The 16,721-nt window shown below is 51.5% G+C and overlaps 6 protein-coding genes across 6 annotated transcripts; 2 read left to right on the forward strand and 4 right to left on the reverse strand.

The window, feature by feature from the left end:
- Positions 1–2,222: 2,222 nt before the first annotated feature.
- On the reverse strand, positions 2,223–5,962 carry LAESUDRAFT_810388 (ARM repeat-containing protein; the record flags this gene model as incomplete). The annotated part of the gene is made up of 6 exons (XM_040914213.1): positions 2,223–2,389; positions 2,446–2,861; positions 2,917–3,162; positions 3,216–3,293; positions 3,349–3,633; positions 3,691–5,962. 6 exons carry the CDS (start codon positions 5,960–5,962, stop codon positions 2,258–2,260), a joined length of 3,429 nt encoding a protein of 1,142 aa, XP_040767851.1. The 3' UTR covers positions 2,223–2,257.
- Positions 5,963–6,485: 523 nt separating this feature from the next.
- On the reverse strand, positions 6,486–7,858 carry LAESUDRAFT_810389 (uncharacterized protein). Its single transcript, XM_040914214.1, has 3 exons — positions 7,427–7,858; positions 6,790–7,370; positions 6,486–6,734 (listed from the first exon to the last, which is right to left on the reverse strand). The coding sequence occupies exons 1-2, from the start codon at positions 7,682–7,684 to the stop codon at positions 6,834–6,836; spliced, it is 795 nt and encodes a 264-aa protein (XP_040767852.1). The 5' UTR covers positions 7,685–7,858; the 3' UTR covers positions 6,486–6,734; positions 6,790–6,833.
- A 1,846-nt stretch (positions 7,859–9,704) lies between these two features.
- On the forward strand, positions 9,705–10,607 carry LAESUDRAFT_810390 (uncharacterized protein). Its single transcript, XM_040914215.1, has 2 exons — positions 9,705–10,358; positions 10,404–10,607. Exon 1 carries the CDS (start codon positions 9,791–9,793, stop codon positions 10,241–10,243), a length of 453 nt encoding a protein of 150 aa, XP_040767853.1. The 5' UTR covers positions 9,705–9,790; the 3' UTR covers positions 10,244–10,358; positions 10,404–10,607.
- On the forward strand, positions 10,072–11,179 carry LAESUDRAFT_472678 (uncharacterized protein). The gene is made up of 3 exons (XM_040902603.1): positions 10,072–10,358; positions 10,430–10,632; positions 10,690–11,179. The coding sequence occupies exons 1-3, from the start codon at positions 10,279–10,281 to the stop codon at positions 10,944–10,946; spliced, it is 540 nt and encodes a 179-aa protein (XP_040767854.1). The 5' UTR covers positions 10,072–10,278; the 3' UTR covers positions 10,947–11,179.
- Positions 11,121–13,202, reverse strand: LAESUDRAFT_810391 (uncharacterized protein; the record flags this gene model as incomplete). The annotated part of the gene is made up of 7 exons (XM_040914216.1): positions 11,121–11,841; positions 11,904–12,072; positions 12,124–12,376; positions 12,438–12,709; positions 12,763–12,939; positions 12,993–13,107; positions 13,166–13,202. The coding sequence occupies 7 exons, from the start codon at positions 13,200–13,202 to the stop codon at positions 11,413–11,415; spliced, it is 1,452 nt and encodes a 483-aa protein (XP_040767855.1). The 3' UTR covers positions 11,121–11,412.
- A 748-nt stretch (positions 13,203–13,950) lies between these two features.
- On the reverse strand, positions 13,951–14,556 carry LAESUDRAFT_645705 (uncharacterized protein; the record flags this gene model as incomplete). Its single annotated transcript, XM_040903935.1, has 1 exon — positions 13,951–14,556. A coding segment is annotated over one exon (606 nt), but the record flags the coding sequence as incomplete, so codon positions are not given.
- Positions 14,557–16,721: the final 2,165 nt, after the last annotated feature.

Consider the following 16,721-nt stretch of genomic DNA (forward strand, 5'->3'; position numbering starts at 1 on the left):
TCAGGTCCCAAAATATGCTAAGTTGCGATAAGGTTAGGGGTCTTGGAACGGCCTCAGAGGCCCTAAATATGCAATCAGCGACAAGGAAATCATGATTTTGGGCCACTCAAATATGCTATTTTGCGACACTCATATGTGAGAGTTGCCCGGGGCCTCCCCCTTAACTCCCGAAGAAAGGCTGTGGAGGAGCTGGTCACAATTCCTATTTCCCTGCGCCCTAATGTCTGCGGTGCTCGCGGAAGTCGATCCTCTCCGCGTGATGATCTGATACTATCTCCTCTCGGGAAAAAGCTACGGCATAGATCGCGCTATTCGGAGATGCCATCGACAGGCAAAGTCAAAAGCGCGAAAGCCTCGTACGGAGACGCGGATTCGCAATAATTCTGATGGCTTTTGATAGCTGAATGCGACCCCTGCTGCCATATGCTGATGAGGCGCTAGAAAAGCATCGAGACGACCAGATGCGATCAACAAACGACCGCGATTTTAAGATCAAGTACGTTAATACCATCGTAACTGATTGAAGTTGAAAATCAGGTTGACTCACCGCTCATCACCGTGCTTTCCACGCCTATCAGGACAACGAACGTAATGAGGAAGGGTTGAACTTCGCGAGCATCAGCTATGCTCATCTTCTTGTTCAGAGTGCCCATGAAAAAAAGCTCGCCGACTGCAGACGCATCTGAAACACTCCGGTCAGATCGCAATCGGTACTGCTACGACTCTAGCCGTTTTCGCTCGTAGACAACCCAACGGCAATAAATCTATCATAGTCATAATGTACAAAATGCAGCCTGAATGTCAAACTATCCGTCTCGCGAGCGCAGAATCAAGCTAGCTTCCACGTTCCAGAGCAGCGGCTGTGTAAGAGCGTTGAGAGGCAAGTCCGGACACTATGCGGTAGCCTGAGTGAGGCTTTGTGAGATGAACTTCAATGAAGACGCACTCGATCTACTTGAGTCCAGGTTGAAATCTATCTGGATTCACCGGTGCCATTGCCAGTGCTTGTGTATAGAGCGAAGGCGAGAATGCTATGATACAAATTGGATGCAAGGTTGGCCGTCTGATGATCAAACAGAGTATTGACAACGGAAATCATGACGGGGTTGATCGGCCGGGCTTATCGAGGCTGTACCGCTGCTCGTGCATGTTACAAACGCATATTGCGAAGTGTGGCACCACATGTACGCTGTAAGAGGTGCTCTGCATACAAATCAAGACGCTCTGCGATACTGCAAGGGGGGGAGGGTCCATGACTACGTGAGCTGGGCCGGAGGCTGAGATCTCTCGCAGTTATACAAGAAGTATGGCGGTGAGAATACTTCTGTCCGTCGAGATGCCGTTGTCGCATCTCGCAACCCGTTGAACAACACCCATTTCTTTTCCAAATGGCATGCACCGCCCTTCACTCCACAACTGCATTAGTTACCCATATGTACCTCGATGTTTGGTATTTGCAAGGTACAGCAAACTCTCGCTCTTTTTCAGTTGGACGAGCACACACCTATACCAAGCCTCGGAGGTCTTGCAGGATATAATAGACCTCGTTATCTCAATAAACAAGAGGAGAGATGTGCTCGGCAACTTGCCCGGATAAGGTTATTGAACATACCTGACCCAATTTCCACGTATATCATTGATGAATCTACTTGCAATTGACAGCAACTTCGGATCCAATTCTGCATTGGAACACTCGCACCTAGTTCCAATGCGCAGTAACACGGCCGTTCTGCCTGATGCAAGTGCGCCGTACCGTTCTTCATGGGTAATGAATGGGACCGCTCGCGGGGTTCTAGGACAAACAATCAGAGCGACTCAACGCCCGCATCTTGACTCTGAGAACTGGCTGGCGGTAATATCTGTCAACGGCTTCAAATTGGGATGGATGATGTGAACTCCACTGCATCTCTTTTGTGAGTGCGCACAGCGTCCTACCACTTTTTGAACGTATGAAACAGGCAATAATGGACCAACAGCGCTTGATATCGGTCAGCCACAACCATTGACCGGACGTGGGCTGCGAGCAGGCATGATTGTTGAACGCCGTCATGCAAACAGCATGTGCACTCCGCGTCGAAAGACGGCCGTTGCAGTTGCCGAGCTTGACACTGCCGCCCTTCAAACTGTGATTCACTCGGCAATCGTAGTACAACGAACGACAAGCGAAGAGACCATTTAGACTAAACCTAGGTTTCAAATATGAGGAGACTCACAATATACATACACAGTACACGACACGGCAACAGGAGAATATAATCTAAATGAACACCTGGAGTGGATGACGGTCATACACGTTCTGTCCTTCGCTCAGCTCTCCCAGGTCTGGATAGAACGGTACCAAAGCGTCAGCAGCGCCAAGGTATAGCGAATTATAGATACGCCAGTACACCTGTTTAGGAACTCGATTAGCGGGTAAGCTCATACAAAAATCAGTAGGTAACGTACCTCGCGAACTTTCCTCGCTGGATGGAACAAGCCTTGCAGGACATAGCTCAACAGGATACCCGGGCCGAGAGTCACCCGCATGGCTTCGATGGCTTCCATCACAGCACCGATAACGTGCGGTGACGTCTCGAAGCAATTGGGCCACACGAGGTTCATCAAGTGCAGCATGGAATCCTCACAGCCGAGGCCGGCGACGCCGATGGCCAGATGCTTGACAATCGTGCTTGCGGTCTGTCGGTGCACAAGGTCGCGGTCCGTGAGAGCATCCTCCAACATCGTGACGACAGAGTCCGCGTAGTAAGCCGACTGTGGACCGACGTATTCGAATACGAATGAGAGTGCCTTCAGACATCCAGTCCGGACATTCAATTCGGCAGTGCGATACTCGTTGAGGATGGCAGGGATACATGTGAAAGCTGGAATGTTTTTGATGAGTGAACATACGCATGCGAGATAAGGATTTGAACTTACGACCGCAAGTCTCTGCTACAATAGCGATTGCAACCGTACTGCAGACACGACTCTGTCGCTCTTGTACACGTAGGTTTGTAAGCAACACTTGCAATACGTCTTGAGGACCAAGACTCTTGGCAATGTAACCGAAAGAATTGACCGCCGCACGACGGATGCCCTTCTTGTGCGCCTTCAGGAGATCCAGAAGCTCGAAGCAGATACGCATCCATTCTCGCGCTGGCACAAACTCGGCACCGCGGTCAGCTGGAATTAACAATGTTAGCATGTTATTTGTGAATGGTGGGAGACTGACGTACCAATGCGACCGATCAGGTTAATCGTGGCCTCCTGCACCTTCTCGTGTCGGTTACGGAGAATCGGCGTCATACGGGGCACTACGCACAATGACATCAGCAATAAGCACTTGCATAGACAGAAGTGAGTACTCACGGAGATCCTTCACAGGCGGATTCATTTGCGTCATACCGACAACGTTCGCGATAGCACCCTCGGCAGCAATAATACTACCCAGGGTATCGGGGTATTCTTCACCGAGCTGCTCGAAGAGGACGAGACCCAGTTTGCTCAGAAGCTGATCTTCGCCGCATTGCTTGATGACAACGGCCAGACGTGTGGTGAGATCCGCTGCTTGCTGACGCACCTTGGCGCTCTTGTTATTGAGACGCCAGAGGATGGTAGACACGATCTGCGTCAAATACGGCTTGACCCGAATACCTGAGAAGCACAAAGTCAGCACCTGTTTTGCATGGAACGTTGCGACGTGAAGCTTACCCAGTGCATTGACAACCGTACCAAACCCATCCAGCATGACTTGATCCTCCGTCGTCTGCTCTTGGAAGGCGTAGATAATGCCATCGACGAGCCGAACCTCCAGTCGTTCATCAATGTCGGATGCACCGAGAGAAGCAACCACTTTCGTGATTGTCTCCATGACCATCTTGCGGTACGGCTCGGCCTCGTCCTTGAGGTCATTGACAATCCTTCCAACAATTTCTGCAACACCAGACTTTTGAGCCAACTCGACAGTTGTCTCAACGACCTGTCTGTAATTTCTACGGTCGAGAGCCATGCGACGGACCCAGAAGGCCTTGAAGAAGTCGGGCAGAATGTCCTGCTTGATGTACTGCGGCGTAACACCTTCGGTGGCGGCGCACTGCTGGACAACCTTCAAGACGATCTTCTTCATCTCCTCGTCTGACGTTTGAAACTCACGGATGAGGATGATGGTCACCTCCTTGATGTAGTAAGAGACATATTCAGGGTCCATCAGGGGCAAGATGAAACCGATGGCCTTCAGGAATGCAGCCAGACTCTTGCCGCGGTGCAGGCGGATACCGACCCACAGCGGCTTGAGGACATTGTCAAACGATTCTATACCGTAGGGCGCAGCTGCCTCAGCCAACGCTGCAAGACCCAAGGCGGTCATTGTCCTGACCTTCTGTTGCTCATCCTGGAGCCCATGCGCGATGCAATCGACGAGGTTGCGAAGGTGCGGTAGCACGGCGCATCCCATCATGATAGCAATCTGCTGGACGATACGGATACCAGTGTGTCGCGCCTGCCACGACTTCTTGCTCCGGCAGACAGCTTTCAGGAAAGGCAACAGAGATGGAATACCGAGCGCCGAAGCCACAACTGAGAATGCACGGGCAGTTGTGTTACGCACGTACTCGTCCGCATGGTCGATATCGGGACGCATGGTGGAGATCATGTGCGCGAGACCAGCTGCTTTGGACAAGTTGGAGATGATCTCACGTCCCTCAACACGGGCATAGTAGTCCTCATCGATGAGCAGAGGCTCGATGACGACGAGGATCTTATGGACGTATGGCCGAACAAGGTCGTCGAGCTTGTACAGTACGCGGTCGATAACCTTGACAAGCAGGTGACGTTCTTGGTCCTCCAACGTTCGCTCCATCAGCAAAGGCAGGATCTTGTCAAAGAGAGGACCAGCCCCGAATTCACGGGCTTTGTCTGTGATCTGTCGGAGGGCGGTCTTTCGGACGGGCGGCGTGCCGTTCTTGATTTTGAGCAGGAGACGCATGATCTTGCGCTCCTTCATCTCGTCCACCGACAACTCCGTCTCGTCCTCCTCCTTCAAAATCTTGGCGAAGTACTGCGCGTCCTCCGCCTTAAAGAAAGCGAGACTGCCGACGCCCGGAATCTCAGTGGGCAACTCGGGGGCAAGACCGGCCGCTGCTGCGAGGTTAGCAGCATCGGAGCTCTCCTGTATCTGGAAGCCGCCAACTTCGGTGACGGGAGTGGCGACCTTCGGGGGGCGAATCAGAGGGGCATAACCCGGAGGCGGAGTGACAATGGAATAACCGGTGGCAGGGAGAACAGCGTCCAACTCTTCATCGGTCAGATAACGGTTGTGCTTGTCCTCATGCATGAAGCCAGGCGCATTCATAATGATGGGCTGCATGGGAATGTCTTGGACAACGGGTGTCTGATCCCAGCGCGATCTCTTGGGAGTCTCACTGAGCGCATTGACGTCGGCAGGCGTCGCGTCCCAGCGAGAACGACGCTTCTTAGGTGCAGCCTCCTCGAGAGCTTCCTTGGACCACTCACCACCCTTCACCTCCTTGTTCTCCTTATCCTCTGGCTCAGCAACATCCCATCGGCGTTTGCGCTTCGTCCCTGCGAGCTCCTTCGCCGCTGCTTCAAGCTCCTCCCGAGGGGGTGTCTTGTCTAGATCCATCTTTGCTTTGCCCTCCTCCCTCGCCTGCTTCTCTTTTTCCTCGATTGCTCGTCTGACTCGCTGCTCCTCCTGCTCAAGCCTCTGCAATCTCATGGCACCCTTATACCCGCCCTCAACATCCTTGCCCTCCTCTACCGCTTTGAACGCATCCTCGCTCTCGAGTGCTTGGCGATTGAATCGGCGGTTATGGTAGTCGGACTGCCGCGACGCAATCTGGCGCTTTGATGCAGTTTCGGCGAAGGGGTCAACGTTCTCCTCCTCAGCGAGTTCTGCAAACTCCTGCAGTACTTCCTTTGGTGCCGTGAAAGAGTCAACTAATCTGGGGAATCTTGGGGAGGACATGATGGAAGCAAAGTAAGAGGTGTCAGAAGAAGGAAGGTCTTGGTCACTAACATCCTCTCGCCGAAGCGATGACCAATCCGGCAACTGCCGCACCATATTTTAACTCCGAAAACACTCCGCTACTTGCCAGCGCCACATCGGCCGCTGACGGCACGTGGGCGCTAGTGACGATGTTAATCGCCCTGCGATTTTAACAACTTGAACGCACATACTGGTGTGATCGTGTATGGTCTGATTATCCTCTTCTCTTTTATTAACAGCAATCACAGACCACTAGTGTGGCTTGCGTGGCTACGTGCATATATAGTAGCCGTGCATCTGAATTTCTGAAAATATACAGGTGCTACGGTCATTTTCGTGGATGCGTCCACAACGTCCTCACGACAGAATCTGCAATGTATGGCTCTCAGAGTGAATCGATCGCTCTCGGGTGCACGGAGATGTAAGAGAGCGATGAAAATCCGATGTAAGAGAGTTTTTGAAGTCAAGGTTGGCCATGAAAGCGATGAAAGGTGCCATTCTGGCGCGAGTTGTTTCTTCGACTCAGGCCCGTGCAATCAAGAATCGATCCTTATCAAAAGACATAGGATATCGCGCCTCCTATCATACAGCAAGCCAATGGTGAGTTGGTGAGCAAAGTTCACTGATGCTCGCCTGCATGATGAGCCTGTCCGTCGTTATTTCGAAAGGTACGAATATGATACATCAGCTCTATCCGCTCTAACTGCAGAGGAACAACAGTCCGAGAAGACGGTGTGCCCACAAACACAAACTTAGAATGCTCATGAGTACTGATTGCATCGTCGGAGAGAAACGATAGCACTCACCTTGAGGCGCCCCGAATCAAGTAGCCTGATTTCCGCGGCATGCATCAGAAGACCCTGCCCGAGTTGATCGCCTCCTTGATGAACTCTCCCCAGTCCACCAAACCCTGATAAAACGACATCACCGCGGGCTCAATGTGGTCGTAGGCGATAAGCTCTGTCTCCGTCATGCCCAGTTCCGGACACCAGAACATCGCTATAAATACGCCCGCTTTGCCGGACGCCTGAGCATGCTCGCGTTCGTGCGCTAGCAGGACGGGAAGAATGCGTGCCTCGGACGGAGTGACTACTAAGCCGCCGATATCCACGGGGTCGATCCAGTGTATCTGCGTGACGGAGAAGGCCGCCTCGCGCCGTTTCTTGCGATGCCAGTCGAGACGGACGACCATGATGAGGCGGTTTGCGAGGTTGGGATAGTCATAGAGCTCCATCGCCGATGGCCCTGTCATGGAGACTGTCCGGAGGTGTCGATCCTTGTATAGCTGGAGGAGGTGCTGTCGTTTTGCGGTTGCCTCATCCATGTTTGCGATGCGATCGCACTTCTCCTTGTGTAGGGACCAGTCAGCCCTCTGGCATTGCTTGCTCTGTAAACGACGATAAGGTTGGGCGTTGCCTGCAGACATAGTGCACAAAGACATACACAGTATGTATCCACCTTACACCGGGAGCACTTCATGAGCTTCTCAACTTCGGAGCGTGGTTTGAAGCAGTGAGAACAATGCATCATCTGCTTGTACGAGGGCGCCTGGTTAACTTCATCTTCGGGAGGTGATACCAATGCATCGAGTGCTTCGAGCGAATATACAGTTCGTTCACGAATGAGTCGACCGCCGCCGGCCGCGATCGGATAGGCATCCTCCTGGTGATAGATGGGTGTGTAACGGTTGACAACTGACATGGTAGATGAAATGAGGTCCGGACAGAGGACGGAAAGATGCACGATATCTCGAGCAGGTCAACTGCATGCGGCTGTCTGTGATATACGATCGAGACTGCCACCATGCGCGAGCGGCGTTTCGCGCCAGATACGAATTCGTCGATGGCTCAGCAATTCTCCGAACCGTTATAGACGTTCGCGGACTAATGTTCTTGCTCTCATTGTCTCTCGCGTCCTGCGCCTCCACATCGCATCCGAATGGAATTCCGCGTCTATTGCCCTTCTCTTTAGTGCTGTTCTTCCCATCATGCGAGACACAAAGTTGGGTGCCAGGACGAAGCGGGGTTTTGATCCGTGATGTGAAAGGGTACACTAATGACCGGCGAGTTCGAAGACAACTACTAGGCACATTACATTCGTGCCACTCTCGCATTGCATGTTCGTACCTGACAAGACGCTTCCGAAACGTGATTTGACTTGAGGCTGACGAGACGTCGACGATTCCGTGCAGTCTCACAGCGCAGTCGGACTTCTCAATACTGGCAAGGGAGGACTTCACCAAGGTTCTCTTCTCTTCTCCTCACAACCTGCGAATGAAGAAGCGCGTACTCGAGTTCAACCCATGCTTGTCAACCAAAAGTGGCAATCTCTTCTACTGAATCACAATGCCCTTCCCCCCAGCTCGAGCACAACTTCCGAGTGTACTCAGCCTGCTTCAACGTCACATTGAAATCGCTCGCGCTCGCTTCCCCATGAACGGCTTCTACGCACCACACGTCGCTGTGACAGCCTTGATGCCTCCGCTTCCAGGCCTTTGCTGACCGTTTCAGTAAACGATGTATCTGCTTTAATCAGCGTTGAGCTAGGACAAAGATTTGGGATGAAAGTTCGATAGCGAGGAGCGTCACAGATAGCAAGAAGCACATAATTAGGCAAATCGAAAGGAAGCAAAGAGCATGCGTCGAGTCGGTCAGTCAGAGCTTGCAAAGATGAGACGAGGGCGATTCTCAAAGTCCAGTCATGTTGAATCCTAGAACTCGCCATCAGACAGCCCAAGCGTTGTTACTACGATAGCGGCGGCGAAGATGGCAAGCAGTGAGCCATTGTCAGGTATTCGCATTCGGGGAGCCGGCTTCGTAGGCATCTTCAGAGAGCATTGCCAGCCATCACGAACATGAGTACTGTGCTTCATCCGTTGATCGTCGTCCCTATAAGGAGACTCGCAGCTGCTAGTGACGAAATTTGTTGCACGCCAATCGCGAGGAAAGACCAGCTAGCCGGAGGCGGTGCCCTCAAAGAAGCATGGCAAACATATCCGATCACGTCGCATAGGAATGAACTAGAACGAGACAAGGCATAGCGTCAAACGTTGAAGGTATGGCAACCGTGACTGACCAGCTACAAACACGTCCGTATATGGTATATGCCGAACCTCGCGCCACCCGGCTTTGCGGTAGGACCTCTGTCACTGTCCATTAAAAGCGGAAAAGCGTGCTTCGGATTATGTAAGCGTCGAACCTGTGTAACTGGTTTGAGGTCATATATAGGCTTTGTGAGGAAAAGATAGATTTCTTCAGGTTAGGAGACATGCTGAGAAGAAGCTCATCGTGATTTTCGGTGAAACGGATGGCCGTATATCGCCCTACAATTCTAACTCTCTGCGCGCCAACTGTGTGGCTGGCAGCTCCCAGTGTGATGACGGCTCGCACGTGACGTGGCCACAAATGTACTGAGGAGCGTTGCAGCTCTCCTCTGTGTAGAATGGATCTCTCAGTGACACCGCCTGTCGGGATGACTACGAAGACTCGACCACGGGACTACGGGTCATGTTCGGCAGGTGGAGTGTCAGCTGATATAGCTTGGTACCGCTGTCTCCTCCTCACCATTCCCCCCTTTGTCCATCTTACTCGCACGTCCTCCACTGCATGCAATCCGTCCCCCTCGCACCTGACGCCCTCCGAGCGGAGACCCCTCCCTCCCCTCCAATGCCCACAAACGCCACGCCCCACCATCAGTTCGTGACGCTCGCCTATCCTATCGCACCTGCATTAATATCCTACCAGCACTTACCTCACAGCCCTAGTCACCACCCCGTCAGAGCAGCCCACCTAGGCCGTTCATCCATACATGCACATATCCGCCCAGGGAGTGCCAGCTGCGTCAGATACCCGTCCCTCGCTCACTCATCCCGCTCCTGCTCTCATACACTCTCCGTCCCCCTGTTCTGTCTTCCGCACCTGCTCTCCCGCTCATGCACTTTCACCCTCATGCTCTAGACTATCTCGCTTCCAGCCCTATCATACAGCCTCCGCATTGTACCTTACAGCCTCCTACTCTCCTGATCGACCTTTCTCCCTCCCGCCGCCCGCCGCCACGCTCAGGACCTCCTCTCCTTGGCCCACGCCCCACCTCCTAGAAGGTGCTCGCTTCGTATCTGCCATGCGCATGCCAGGCGTACATGAACGTGTAGAAGCCGCCTGTGCTGCACTTCATTCACGAATGCTGCGAATAACATTTTCGTCCATCCAGCACCGCGCCGCGCCATCGATTAAGCGTGTCAACATTGAGCAGGAGCTATAATAGCTGCGCGCGAACGTCCCCGAGCAAGGTGGCTAATGGGGTTGGAGAGGCGGATAGCAATTGTAGCGTCAATTAGAGCAGTATCACACGGTCGTCGAGAAAAAGGAGGTGTAAGGTGAGCACTGCATGTTCCGCTGCGAATACCCATGTTCAGTTCCAGAACTTTCCCATGCTATGCACTGCCAGCTTGCATGCTCCCCCCACCCTCAACGCGCCATCCCTGCAGTGCAGACTATCACTACGCCTACTCCCGCTCCCGCCACCCTCTCACTCAACGACCTCTTCCACTTCCTCAAATTACCCTACATCCCCACTGCTCACACCGTCCGGATCATCTCCCGTCTTGCCCTCGGCTTCGCACCTCGTGAACGCAGGTCCTTGCTCTCCATGTACGCCGTTCCTGATGTCTGCGTGGCCCTCACCATGATCCATATCCTCGCCGACAGTCGACGTGCTGCCCTCCTCGTTTGACCCCACCCCCACCAACAACTCTGACGATCCCCAGCTCCAGCGCCAGCTTCCTCCGGTGAACGAGAAGTCTGCAGTTGCAAACGCTGACGGCGAGGCCTTGTGCAACTGGGCTGCTTTCGTGCACGCGTACGCAGTCGGCCGCTTGGACTGTCTCTGCACCCCGCACTCCCCTCGCTCACAGCTCCAGGCACCCAGTCATCTGGCGCAGGCGACTTTGGGTTCGACCTTTTGAGACAGATAACATTCCTGATCGTGGATCCGCCCTTGGAACCCGGAGGGTTTGTTTCTGTAGTTCGAGAGATCTGTCGCACTCTGTCGCAGAGATCGCAAGATGTTTGAGTCCCTGTGCCAGATACATCCACCTGAGATGCTGTGCAACACAGCATCATATGATCTCACAGTGTGGATGGCGAGGTCGATGTCTGGAGCGCGGAGGGTGTCGGAACTGAGATCAAGATAAACTTTGACGGGGAGCCAGTTGAACAGCAGGCCTCATCTTGCGATAAAGAGATGATGCAGGTGTATGACCACATGAGGCAGCCGACCATGTGGTTGCTAGGCTTCGACGACTTGCACCGAGGCATCCTTGCAGTTCCTGACCCAGCATCGCCCGTACCGTCTCACAGATCAGGGGTTCGCAATAATGATTCTTGTTATTACGCTATTTCTGCTCTTTTGTATCGACAATCAGTGTGGTTTCAATGAAACCATCCGTGATCCTCGTCCTCCTCATCCTCTTCAGAGTCCGTGAAGTCCGCCAACTCGAGATCATCAGGATTGCCTTCAGGTGCAGAACTGCCGCGCTTGCCAATAAGCACATCTCCATTGCGCAAATCACGAAGACCGGGTAATACTTCGATCTTCTCGTTCATGAGCCTGTCGAACGTTGCTGCATGCTCCGCGATTGCAGCGGAAAGTTCAGCATTTCCTTGAAGACGATTAAAGTGGTCGAGCATCTGAAGGTACACATCCCAAAATGATTCACCATGAACCCCTGGCCTTCCGATCTCATTGTAGATCGTCTGCGCATGCTCCTCGAATGCTGAAGGAACCAGTTCAAAGATAGGGTGGGTCGGAGGTGCCCACTGTCGCTCCACTTCGTCAATGAGATCAGCCGGTGCATTCACCTTCGACACGCAGCTATCAGTGGCCTTTCTAGATGTAATAGCACGATGGTATGATCACGGACCTTGAAATCCACGGCATTGAAATCTTGAGGCTGGTTCACAATGAGGATTGGAATGCCATGCGGGAGAGACTTGTGCTTATTTGCGCGCCGTGGAGTCAAGTTGAATTGCTTTGTCCAGTCGTCAAGCTCAGCTTGTAGCCATGGTATGGCTAGCCAGCGGAAGATGAGCCTATTGGGCTGTCAAGACGACTGAAATTTGTCGGTACTGCAAGGCACTCACACTTCTAGAGTGCTATTTACATCATACCATCCTTGGTCAACGCCGTACTGAAGTATCTCCTCGAATCCTGGCTTGAAGTCACTGTTCAATACCGACCACATGATTTCTGGTTTGATATTCATGTGCGCCCTCATCCAGCGGTGCTGAAGCGTGTCTGCAAGTGAAGGATCAAGACGGTGCCGAATAGTGGTGTGCGCATTTGCGACACCAAAGTTCTCTGACCCTGGATCGCTCTGCGTTACTAGAGGGACGGCTGCATCATATATGATGAGCTGCAGACTGTGCAATGCATGGATCACAATAAAAATGCTCACCTTTGAGCTTACGGATCGCCTCGATGTAATAGCCAGTGATGAGCCGAGGATTTGAGTTGTTCCACCAAATCTTCATCCAATTGATGTAACCAGAGAAGGTGTCAACGGAGACGTGAAGATACAAGCCAAAGCGACCCCATTTGTCGTGCTGATCTTGCGCCCATATGTCATGCACACCAGTTGCCCAGAAGCGTCGTCTCTTAAAACGTCGGTGGCGACGTGCCTGGACAGCTTCAGGCTCGATCTGGCGTAGATATTGAGCAACCAGTGCTCTGAATGCCACGAATGAGCAGTGATGATTTTGAGAAGCAAACGGTATGCAGACCTTGGTGCATGGACTTTGAACGTCAAAATTAGCGACTTGCGTATGGAGTCTGCACCGCGATGTGGAAATTTTGCCTTGATTGCATCGACATACTGTGCTATGCTCTCCATAGTATGGCCTTGCTGGCGTGTGCTAAGAAGCCCCCACTGTTTCCTGAATCGTTTGACGGAAGAGATACTGAGGAAACATTTCAGTAGATTGCACTTTCTTGCTTGAGTAGTGGTACATACCTCAGACCATAGAGCTCCACGTCAAAATGCTTGATACAACAGTGTGCTATCTGGCCATCGTTGAGCCCAAGATTGTAGAAGAACGTCAGGACAGGTTTTAGCTCATCGGCTGGGGCTGTCAGACGTCGATTGTGCCTTCAATGGCTATAACGAGCAGAGAATGTAATACGTACGACAAGGCTTATGCTGATTTCGCTGTCGTTGTTGCATCTTCGAGCTGCAGTGACATTCCACAAAAGCAATGAGCGCAGTGGCTAGGTGGCACGTGAAAAGTGAAGTGGCCAATACTGGCCGCAATTTGAAGCCACCTCGCGTCTCAACACCATTTTTGATGTGAACAATGCAAATCGTTGGGTTTGGAAAGCATGCAATTAATTGTCAGATAAAGATTGAAAGCTGTTTAGATTTTACTACTGCATGCGACTGTCTTTTTCAGCTCCTACTGCTGCCGCCATTGCATCTCTGATCTTCAACTCGACAACCTCCCCCTCTTCCATTTCATCATGACCGTGGACACGTGCAGACTTAGTAGAAACCTCTCCTGTTGCCTGGACACTTTGCTTGGACAGTGCAGCCAAAGAAGCGGAAAATATCTCCTTCTCCATAGTACTGGTTCGGAGACGAGGATCGTTCACGGATGGCACAAACAGCGGGCGAGCAGATTTGAAACTGGCCTTCATATCGTTTTTGCCGAAGTCCTCAAAGATGCCATAGTGCTTACAGAAATTGTTGCACTCGTGAGCCATGTCGAACTCGTCCAATGCTGCGGACACATTGCCATCACTGAAGATTGTGCCGAGAGATCTGTATCAACATGCCACCGCACTATATCAAATACTGCTATTGTGTAAAAGAAGGTGATGGAGGCGTACGCATCTGAAATAATTTGTGGATCAGACAAAAGAGTGCTGCCGCCTGGTACGACATCGAAATAGAAATGAGTAGAGTATTAATTGAGCTATAGGATGTAGTACTTGCCTTGAAAGTCAGAGACGAAGAGCAGGCGCTTCGTCTTCAAAAACTGTATATGCTGACAAAAGGCCAGGAAGTCAGCGCGGTGTTGATCATCTTCATCAATCATTGCGAGTGGAGTAGGCGTGTCATTGTTAATATATTTGCGCCAGCGTCCCTCGGCTGTTGAATCGATGTACTGTTCAAGCAAAAAAACCTGGCGGCGGCGAGATGGGTTCTGATCGTTTATGTCGCTTGCATCCTCCACTGCCAAGCCGACACAAACAAATTGCAGCTGAGGAATGGTGAATGGAGGTGGTCCACGTATGACATCTTCCCTTTGTATAAAAGCGTAGCAAAGCTGCATAAGACCGGCAGCCCACTGCGCACAGTTGACCTCCACCGACAGCAACTCTGCCTGCTTTGCAGCATCATAGAACATAGGATGCGGGGATGCCATGGCCCTATCACGCACAAATGCACGTTTAATGGCCACATAACCAGTACTACCGAATGCAGGCAGTGGAGGACTGATTGTGCCGAAGTGCGTGACCTTGAATGTGCCTTGTTGGAACTTTGATTGCGGATCATAGAGTAGATTGGTCTTGACAGGACTGACATTCGCACGCCATGTGCCCTTCCTGGTTGCGAGCTCGGTATATGTTTGAAAGGGACAGACAAACACCAACACCGGAATACTGGCAATGTTCACTGCGAACACGGAATCATGAGTGGCATGCTCCTCAGCGCAGAGAATGACGTACGAAGGGACCGGATTGCATTGCGGCTAGGAGCTTTCTGCAACGCAAGTGCAGATCGAAGCTGTTCATCGTCTGGTAGCTCAAGTGCCGTCACATGTTCCTGTTGAGTTTCTGTGTCTCTGCAACTAGCGCTAGTATCCAGTGCCTTACTTGCATCAGCGGCAGGAATCTCTGCATCTTCAGCTTCAGCATGAGCAGACGTCTTTGCAGCTGGTACTTGACATTTCCGGTCCTTCTTCGGGGACGCATTTGCATTGTCACTCTAGATTTGATGAAACACACGTTCAGTTACATTGATGTATTGAGAGGTCACACGCTTGGTTGAACTTACTTCATGGCTAGCATGCTTCCTTTTGTGTAATTTCTCGCTATTGCTTTTGTGGTGACGGTCAAAGAAGTTGAAATTTTCCATAGCACGTGTTTCGTGTTGAGTTTCCACATTGTCTTGTGCAAGCTTCGAGTTCTGTATCTCTCATATAGGTAAAACTGTTCAACTTTATCTTCAAAGTATGTGAACACGCACCGACGCAGTCTTATAGTTCCCATATTCCTTTCCTGCCATACATTCTTCCTCACCTTCACTGATCCTCTCGCCAGTTTCTCTTGCTTCTTCTTCCATCAAGCGTTGATGCAATGCTGCCTTGTACAATTCAATCGGAAGTTCAAGATATATGTCGATAGCGCCTGCTTTGAACTTTGATTGATTGCCCAACTTTCCTCGCCCGGCAGTGAAGAAGGTAGCGGATACAGCGTCCATATCACTCATCAAATCTGGAGGTGGTACTAGCTCAACCCAATCTTTTGTACGCAGGCGAAAATCGTTGATTGAGACCGCCTCGCATTTTGACCAGTCGATGTATTGTGAGACGAGCGCTGAGTAAACTATCGTCTTGAGGTTGCGTGCACCGATTCTAACTGGGACAAATGCAATAGAGTCGACAATGTTCTGATAAGGAATTTAGAATGCGGCAGCTCATTTTGATGTACAGAAAAGCTTACTGAGACGACTTTTGGAGCCTTTTTGCCTTCCTCCCATGTCATCATCTTCGCCTTCACAACAATAACCTCACCATTTGCACCAGCATATGCAAAGCTTTGCAGGCGAGCACGAAGATCATTGTATGTGTCATGGGCGGCAGTATATCCAGGACGCTCATTGATAAAGGTGGATGCGTAAGGAGTGGGATAGATGAGATGATTTGCCGACTGACTGCTGGCCCCAGGCAGGAAGACGACTGGACCTGTACGCAGTGGACCAGATCGTGGTGGTGGCATCCGGTGTTCAACGATTGGTGGATAGTTACGTGACGGTCTGTTGCTGCCTCTGACAGCACCAATGGGGCGAACGGGATCAGCAGTTTCTAACCAAAGCTCATGTGAGCCATGCTTCGCCCATGTCATCTACAAGAAATGCACATACCTCCACGCTGTGCGGCAGCAACCTGTCTATGAATATGCACTCTCTCGTCATTATATGAATGCCCCACATGCCTCGTCGGGAGGTCATTCATGCTTCTATATAAGTTGGAAGCTGCGAAGCCAATCATTAGTACACTAGTTCATTTGATAGACGACAGGGGTAGAATTTGATTACGCACCAGAAGACAGAGCACGAATTGTGGTAGGTTTACTCTGATAGCGTTGAAAGCAGTCGATGCAGAGGTGCTTGCCAGGCTTTGTAGGGTCCTTGTTGCCCATGTATTTGGTAGGTACTGGCACATCGGACACTTCGTTCGGGCAGTTGTGTGCCTCACACCGCTGGTTTGGGTTCTCGGTCGTAAATGTCGCAAGAAAATCAGCTGAGACAGTGTGTTGAGGCATCTTTAGCAAGAATCAATGGCTTTGAAGCAAAAGAAAGACTGTATAAATGAGTGTGGGCAAAAATGACCGTGTCGATGTAAAGATGCAGGTCAAACTCTGACGGGCGCCAGAGTCTCTAGCTGACGCGCAGTGCAAGTTGAGCTGCCGGTGGCCACATACTTGCTCTTTCATGATGCATCCGAGTAGATTTTTATAT

Source organism: Laetiporus sulphureus (assembly GCF_001632365.1).
Source record: "Laetiporus sulphureus 93-53 unplaced genomic scaffold LAESUscaffold_6, whole genome shotgun sequence".
Lineage (NCBI taxonomy): Eukaryota > Fungi > Basidiomycota > Agaricomycetes > Polyporales > Laetiporaceae > Laetiporus > Laetiporus sulphureus.